We start from the raw sequence: 9,272 nt of genomic DNA, 5'->3' as shown, positions 1-9,272 counted from the left end.
TGTGTCGCGCGGATATTCCGGAAGTCCAGTGAATCTCTTGTTGTTGAACATCAGGATACGTGCGCGAGTCGGCGGATTCCCGGAAAACAAGTGAACAATCATGGCCTCTTTAGCTCTGTCGCTGGTTCCTCTGTTGCAGCGGCTTCGTGATTGGCCGGATGGAGCGAGTTTCTCGTGCTCTTGGAACGGAATTAAACATTAAACGGGATTCCGCTTCGTTCTTCTGCGACAGAATGATGCTTTGTCTTGCAGGGATTAACTGCTGTGGCGCAGATTTGGGGATCGTGGGAAGAAAGTCTCTGAGTTTGGCCTGCGAGCGAGCTTCCTGTGCGTGGCCTTTTCAAGTTAAAAACAAAAATAGTCTTTCAAAATACACTTAGACTTAAGATAAAAGAAAATTAAATTAAATGAAACAGAATAACTCTGGTTGCCCCCTTTGGCAGTTGGAAGACCCGGAAGGGGTCTTTGTTAAAGTCTTTAGCAGGGAAATGGCCAAGATTTTTGCTGTCTCAGCGGTTTTATTCTACCTGAGAGGTCCTCCTCCTTGAGGAAATGGTCACGGCTATCAGCTAATTGAATTGTCAGGATTCAATCTCAGTGGGCGGGGTTTGGAACGCAGCGGGAGTCCCAAAGGATCCCCAGGACATTTTCCACCACCAGGGGGAGACTCTTAGGTCTGCTAGAGAATGTTTTTCCCTCCAAAAGTACTCTAGTCTAGACTAGTCTTTACAACCCTTTGTGTTAACCCCGGCCCCAGTGTCTGGTGGTCATCCTCTGGGCTCTGGCCCAACAGAAGACACTTAGAAACATTACATTCTTGTCACATGCATTTGCAATGACAAAGCGCCGCCCCTGAGTGCTCCATTATCTGCATTAAACAATTTTCCTATGGTTTTCTCAACCTGTTTAAAAATATATATAATCATTATGTTAAAGAGTATTGGACAACACATTACCCAGTGGGGTTCCATTTATTACCTAATACTTGTTGGAATATTTTGAGCACAAATAGGAAATTTGATTCCCCGTTGAACAATTTACTGTTTATCCCTAAGTCATGAAGTTTGATAAGGAGACCGTCTTTCCATAGCATATCATATGGTTCTTTGATGATTTGGGCTTTTTTGATTTCTGTTTTTAGACATAGAACATAGTCCATTGCCCCATGCCCTTTTCTAAATCTACTGTGATATAGGGTTTTTACTCTGTATATGATTTGTCCACCTCTCCCGAACCATCCCTTAACTGTGATGTTCGTGCTATTTGTCTATAACCTGATGGATTTGATGGATCTTTTCCAGGTTTAAGTATTTGAACTACAACGATTGCTTGCAACTTGTTGGGATTCTGCCTGTATCCCATATCTTGTTTTATAATTAACACAACTTCAAAGTGTGCTGTCATTCATAATATCCACCTGTCAAGGTTTATGAAGAGAGCAGATGGACCAAAAATATAGGAGTGAGGCAGGAGGCTGATCCAATAAATTTATTCAAAACAAGGAGCAGGCAAAACTCAAACTGTCCATGAAAAGAAAACAAGGCAGGGGACAAAACTGACAGAGACTAATACCATGACTAAACAGACCGCTCAACAAAGACACTACTGAGGACTGGACTTAAATACAAACTGAACTGATTACAAACAAGAAACAGGTGGCACAGGGCAAACAAATTGAGGAAGGAAGTAAATTGAACAGAGACACAAGGGAGATTATTTTTTGAAAATAAAACAGGTCAAATAATCTAAGTGTCCATAATACTTTTTGTGGGTGGGAGACAATTCTTGCTGCTGCAGTGTTTTCTTGATCATCGGACCTAGATCACTGGACTCATATCCTTTTGCAACCTTTCAGCGTTGCTAGTTCAAAGGGCCACTGGTGCATCAAAAAGCAGACTAGTAGGGACATTGGTGATAAACTAATACAATAAGATGCTGAACTAGTGGAGGGAACTTATATCTGATATGGAATAAATGCTCAAACCACCTGCCATAAAAGTTTGATAAAGAGGATGTGCAGACCCATCTTTTAAATGTGCCTAGTAAAAAAACCAGAGGGCACCCAAGCGAACCATGTATAGTACATGGAGGCCCTGTACTCAACAAGCAGATGTCACCATGCTAATTGTTTCAATTAATACTGTTTTCAGAACTGTGAGGAAAGCTCTGTTAGCCTGTTAGAAGCTGCAAACTTGTATTATCTGTAGCTTCTAGATCCCACAGAAAAAGAAATTCTGTGTACTCACTAATTTGTGTTTCCAGATGGATATACACTCGCAAGCAATTCATTAGGAAACACATTCTTGGTGTGGCCTCTTCTTGCTCTCACTCCTTCACCTTCATGGCATGGATTCCACTGCATGATGGAAAAAGAAATGTTCCATGCTGACCCTATCATCCTGGACACTGCTTAATTAAAAAGTGCCAACATTTACAATGCCTCTGTTCTGTTCAAATGTCCCTGGTTTACTGTTGAATTACTTTTATAGGGTGGCCGGTTGAGCTTAACGCACTGTAAATTAAGAAAACATCTTCATGAATTTGACGACACATGCGCTGCAAAAAGTCCCAACACATTCAAATACTATGAAGTTATTGAAGTCGGCCACTCTTCAGTTGTGATGGATCTTCACAAAGCACTGAACTGCAGTCAGGTCCATCTCTTTCTTGGGTCCCTTTTAAAAAATTCCGCTGTCACGCAATTTGCAGCGCATGGGTCATCAAATTGATGAAAATGTTTTTTTCAACATGCAAGTGTTCTTAATTTGCTGTGCGTTGGGCTCTCTTGGCCACCGTACACTTGGCAGCTTCTTGGATATGATTTCTGCTGTTCTTCCTTTGCAGTGCTGGCAGCTTACATAAGTTGGTAGACGTCCCTTTTCAGGCCTCTCCTGATATGCTTGAGTTCACATAATGGCTCTGACTGGGCAACTGAAGAACTCAGTTGCCCAGCCCTCCTGTTTTGGATGTGTGTTTGTGTCTATCTTATTGGGGGGTTAACCGTTGGCTAAGTCTGACACTATATATATGACCATTTAAATGTATTTTTTCATGCTATTTTGGTGGACTCACATCAGTGTGGTTTATGAACAGCAGTAAAATAAAAACACCATAAATGCCTTTGAGGACAGTCAGTTAAAGTGAGTTTAGATTAGTCATTGAACTCTCTACAAAAACCCTGAGATCATAGAGAGACAGTGGACTGCATGAAGCTGTGACTGGTGAAATTGTATGAACCCCCAAGTTTGGCCTTTTGGGACCGATGGAGACATGTTCAAAAGCTAATAGTAAAAAAACGAAGTTAATATCCATTTGTTTCATGCAACATTTCACTGAATTTGTATGCATTTTGTCACAGTGAGTGTGTGGAGAGCCCCCTTACCTGCACAACAGAGGATCAATCAGCTGGGTTAGGGCGAAGACGCTGCCTTTTAATCGAAGGACCAATCAGCTAACAGCTCTCACCTGCGCTGATTGATCCTATGTGGTGCACAGAGTGCTACAATCATTGTAACAACACTTGGAATGTGAACAATGCTTCCAATGATATTAACAGTACAAAGCATCAGACGAAACTTACATTTTTTAAATGTTTGAAAAGAAAACTTTAAGTTTGGATTGTTTTCCTTAAATTGCTATTTTAAATTCTAAAAAATACTGTCCTGCAATAGAAAAATGTGTAATAACTTGGCAATGGCTCAGGATGCAGAACAAATCGCCATCTAACCAAACTGTTGGTGGTTTGAGCCTTGTCTTCCAAGATACTGTCGCGCATGTGGTGACGGACCCTGTGTCGCGTTGGCATCGGGTACGAGCATTGGACCAGGACCGCGGCGGCGGCTAGTTGTGGGTGGCGGTGGGCGGTGACTGAAGACTGGAGTGGCGCTCTGGTCTGGATGGTGGATCGTGGTCCTGCTGGTTGCTGACCATGGACTGTGATTTCAGCGGGACTTCTTGGCATGTCATGTTGGGGTTGTCCTTCGGGATGCTTACCCTCATCAAATACTGCTAGAGACTTTAATCTTTAATCTTGAAGATGTTTTCCTGCACGTGGCATCTATTGCACTTCTGTCCGTCCTGGGAGAGGGATCCCTCAAATGTGGCTCTGTCTGAGGTTTCTATGTATTTTTACCCTGTTAAAAGGGTTTTTAGTAGTTTTTCCTTACTCTTGCTGAGGGTTAAGGACAGAGGATGTCACACCCTGTTAAAGCCCTATGAGATGAATTGTAATTTGTGAATATGGGCTATACAAATAAAATTTGATTGATTGATACTGAACGACAAGTGCTGTCCATAGATGCACTCTATGAATGTGAGTGTGAATGGCAAAATAAATGTATTGTAAAGCTCTGAGTGGTCATCAAGACAAGAACAATACAGACCATTTACCATTGATTGGGTTGGTGATAGTTGGCTTCAATAAATGCTGTATTTCAGCTGTACATTATAATTAAAACTGACACTCAAGAAAGTCTAGTATTGCAATGTGTTTCGTAGATATTCATTTTAAGGTATGGAAATATTTTTTAAGTTTTAATTACAGCAACAAGCACTGAGGTGAGTCAGTGTATTGTAATTAGTGCCATTAGGTCCTCTACTATGAACCTCCTGGTCTGAGTACTCATCAGTGTTGAACAGGCCTCAGGGAAAGGGAGCGACTGTAGCCAGGCGTGCTAATTGCTGACCCAGTGGCTACTGTTTGTTGGCCTTATGGGATGTTCCACCAAGCAACTCAAACCTCAACAAAACATCCCTTTAGCTGTGGTAACTATTGACACCATAAACAAAATGATTGTCGGGTAAATAATAGATTCAGCAATACCTACTGATATCATTACTAATATTGTGAATATTTATTGGTTTCAATTATCTCTGTCAAATTATCTCATTTTGTTTCTCACACAACTCATTTACTTGATGTCAAACTTAATGACCTTATTCGTAGCACCACACTTACAACATCATGGCATATTAAAATACCCACTCATGGTAAAATGCTATGTATTTTTAAGATTTTGGGAAGACATCACATTTAAACCTCAGTTCATATTTACTGTTCCTTACAGCTCATTGCTTCTTTTGTTCCCTCTTTTAGTCCTTCGTCAGTATAATTATATTGAAAACATAATATTTGCATTTGAAACATTGCAGCCACAGAAACTTTCTTGCTCATTAAAATCATTAACTGATAGGAGATTGGAATTTAAGGCAAATACATTATTTTTTACAACTTAACAGATGTCTACTCTGTAATGGATGTGTGTGATATTTATGACAAGCATTTAAAAAAAAAATCGATTTAAAACAATTAACTAGAGGATTTGGAAGAGGCTGACTCAAGAGTACTTATCAGTCTTTAAACTTAAATATTACTTTTGTTGTAATAAATTTGATATAGACTAATAAGAAATGTTGTATCCGTATAACTTTTGGCTGTCTCGCCCAGCCCTAGTTAGTATCACTCTGCTACATGAGCGCCTGTGTTTTTACTGTCTGTAATAACAGTCCATATTAAGGACCACAATAACAACAAGCCCTTAGACATTGCTGTGTAATCATGATGCAGTGTCCTCTGTTTAATGTCAAACAAACATACCTAAAATTAGAATTTGTTATTATTATTATTATATTATTCATTAAAAATGCATTATCATAACCTTACATTAAATCTGTTAAATATCCCTTAGACTGCATGTGTTGATGATTCTTCATTGAATGGCAAATTCATTTAAATTTCAGATTAGGATTGACAAAAATATTTCTGAATCGTGTGTGAAAGTTTTGATGGGGCAGAGTATTTCAGATTTCATTTGTCAAATCGCTTTGGTTAAGAGGTCTGAAATAGGTTGACATATATTACTATTGAAAATTGTAATAATTGCACTTTTAACATTGAAAAATATATCTCGCTTTAGTGAAATGAATACACCTGGTTAGAGCTTGGTAACGCAAGAAGATTCAAGCTTTGTATTTAATGCAAAACTTTAATTGACAATTCAACAGATGTTCACATTCTGCAGTGTATGCGTGTATGTAAGCAAAAAATGTTTCCTTTCACGTAAGTTAATAATGAGCTGTAGAATTTAAAAACGCATCAGGAAAAATGTAGAGTTGTGATGTTTTTAATATCAACAAATTTTTACAAGCATGTTTAATTTTTGACAGTTTGAGACCATAAATTACAGGATTAAGAAGAGGCTGAATGACCATCGCATACGTAGACAAGAAAACACAGAGAGGGTACGGCACTGTTGACGCGTCAAATCTCTGACTGATCAAACTATAGAAACAGGCAAACACAAAGCTAATGAGTGAAACGAAATGTGGAGTGCAGGTTTCTAAAGCCTTCATTCTGGTCTCTTTGGAAGCTTTTAAACACACTGAAAAAATATTCACGTAACTGTATGAAATATAGCTGACAGGCCCAGCTACAGTGACAATAAGACCAAAAAACACATCATGAACGAGTGAAACGGTTCTGTCTGGGGAACAAGAAAGGTCAACAACTAAGTGATGTACACAGAATACTTTGTTGATAATTGTCCCACAAAAATTTAAACGAATAGTAAAAGACAGTAAAACTCCAATCTCCAAAAAACAAAAAAACCAGATAAATAATATGACAAGTTGTACTTTCCTTTTTGTAATTATGCTGTTGTAATGTAAAGGTTTACAAATACATACGTATCTGTCATGTGCCATAATTGTTAATGTTCCAAATTCAATAGTTCCATATGTATGAATGTTAAATATTTGAATGAAGCAGAAGGAGGCAGAAATATCATGTTTGTCTGACAACATATGCACCATGAAGCAGGGCAGCAAAGATGTGCTGCCGTATATTTCATTTACAAATAAACTACACAGGAATAAATACATGGGCTCATGAAGATTTTTGTCTGCATAAATAACGATAATAAGCACAGAATTTGCAACAATCACTGATATGTAAAATATCAAAGCCAGAGTAAAGTACAGGTACTTTAACTTTCCTGTGTCACCATACATAGCCAACACAAATGACAAACTCTCTGTTGTGTTCTCCATCGTAGTCCTAGTAATGAGGGTTAATATGTTTAATAACTTAACTTTGAATGATATGTGATAGCTAACGTAAACAGTAAAATCAATCTTGTAATCTAAGTGTTTCAAGGGTAAATAAAGATAATTACGAAAGCATATTTCTTACCTTAAGAATTCAACCCTGAACAGAATAAAAAAGTTATAACAATTTCTTAATTCTGGTTCCAGATCCAATTTATTTAATTTTATATTACTTTATGTATAAATAAATATTACACACATTGTATATAAATCATGTCAAGATACAATAGTTAAGATAAATGCACATTTATAAGAACAACTTCCAAACCGTTATAAGCTGTTGAACAATGTGATCGGAAATCAGTACATACGATTTTGCAATATATTGCATTTTAATCATATCAAACTTCACCAAAGAATAAGGCAGATTGATGATCATTAGAAAAGTGCAGACAGGAACCTCCCCTCCCCACTGAGACAGCAGCACTTGCTCAACCTTTATACGAAAGTCCTGATGAAAAAAACACGACGAGCAGAATGTGATGCAAGTGAAGACTGAGCCTGATTCTCTTGATCAATGTCGTCATGTAAAGATAATGACAATCTCAAATCATTATGTTGTATATTTTGATGCCCCTTCACCGGCGACAAGAATACCTTTAGGGAATGTCATCAAATTTGGAATTAAGGTCAAAGATCGAGGTCATTGTGATCCCACTAATAAAATTTTTGGGAATTGTGAATAATATATCTCAGAAACGCCCTGAGGGAGATAATCTTGTAACCATAATCCAACTAGAGTATACCTTCGAATGCATACCTCCACCAAGGGCCCTATCTCGCGATGTTAAAGAAAGGAATACAAATAATTCCCCTATAAATACCATTTTTTTTAATCAAGATGAATGAGATCTAGTATTTTCTCTGCGTAAATGTTATAATTCTGACAGTCTGGAAAATGGTATAGATGACAAATATAGACTTACTTTGACCAGCCAAGTCTGGTCTGTTTGAGGTCCTTTCTCAATACTCTTAGTTTCACATTAGATCGTAACCTGGCCTGGAAGCATTCTGAAAGTTCAGCCACAGTTGCTAGGTTTTCCAGAGTTGGTGCTCTGTGTTTCTTTCTGTTTCCATGGCTGCAGTGACACACATGCACGCACACACACGCTTTTGTGCATTACCTTACCTTAAATAACAATCATTTAATTAAATCAGTGTTTGACAGACAGAAAATATGAAAGTGTTCATGTTTGTGTTCATCACCGGATGTTCCCCCTTTAATAAAAGGTTGTTAGATTCAAGATTCAAGTTTAAAATTTGTATTGTCAAATGCACAACAATAACATTAAGCAGTGGCTGGCAATGAAATGCTTGAGTCAAAGGCTCTCTTCTAGCAATGCTCAAGTAATTTCAACCAAAAAAATTAAATAGAAATAGTATAAAATAGAATATCAACATTTAAAATAGAAAATAAAATATATATATATATTTATTTACAGATGAAGAGAAAAATAAAATAAAACAACAATAGTGCAATTTGTGCAGTAATGCAAGTATGCCACGGTGCTGGTTTGGTGGAGTTATTGCAGTTCAGAGGATTTTAAAAGTCTTATGGCCAAGGGGAAGAAACTGTCTCTGAGCCTGGTGGTGCAGGCCTTGATGCTGCGGCACTGTCGGCCATAAGGAAGCAGGCACAAATGTTTATGGCTGGGGTGAAAGGGGTCTTTAATAATCCGGCTACTCTTATTCGTGCACCGCTGAGTGTAGAGGTCCTCCATGGATGGTATCGCCGTCCTGGTGATGTGCTGGGCGGACTTCACCACCCTCTGTAAAAACTCACGGTTCAGGGTGGTGCAGCTGCCATACCAGGAGGTGATGCAGTGATTCAGGATGCTCTCTATGGTGCACCTGTAGAAGATCTGCTCTTGATTATTTAAAGCATTTTTAAATTCAAACGTAATTTATTTTTGTTTTGTTTGAAAAAACAAATTGCCGTCCTTAGATCGTCAGCCTACATTGACAGTCCATTGTTGGCGGCATAGGAATGTATGTGTGTATCAGTTTTGTAATTTGCATTATTATATACCATTGTTATTTGGTGGACGTTGGAATTCATGGGATATTCTTATTATCCACCAGCTTGAAATGACATCATGAAGGAGTTTACTCTGTCTCTGCTGAGTTGAGGCTGTGGTCGATTGATCTCGTCGAAGAGAAATCCTGGA

The 9,272-nt window shown here is 38.3% G+C and overlaps 1 protein-coding gene across 1 annotated transcript; it reads right to left on the bottom strand.

Moving 5' to 3' along the window:
• Positions 1-6,063: 6,063 nt before the first annotated feature.
• LOC133967128 (olfactory receptor 4B13-like) lies at positions 6,064-7,047 on the bottom strand. The gene has a single exon (XM_062402367.1). The coding sequence runs from the start codon at positions 7,045-7,047 to the stop codon at positions 6,064-6,066; it is 984 nt and encodes a 327-aa protein (XP_062258351.1).
• Between the last annotated feature and the right edge of the window lie 2,225 nt (positions 7,048-9,272).

The sequence above is a fragment of the Platichthys flesus genome, chromosome 13, assembly GCF_949316205.1.
Source record: "Platichthys flesus chromosome 13, fPlaFle2.1, whole genome shotgun sequence".
Lineage (NCBI taxonomy): Eukaryota > Metazoa > Chordata > Actinopteri > Pleuronectiformes > Pleuronectidae > Platichthys > Platichthys flesus.
Note: the sequence above shows the minus strand (reverse complement) of the source record. Positions and strands in the feature narration are given on the sequence as shown.

Bases quoted from the DNA above. Each gene is read 5' to 3' on its own strand.
- LOC133967128 (XM_062402367.1), bottom strand. From the start codon at position 7,047: ATGGAGAACACAACAGAGAGTTTGTCATTTGTGTTGGCTATGTATGGT.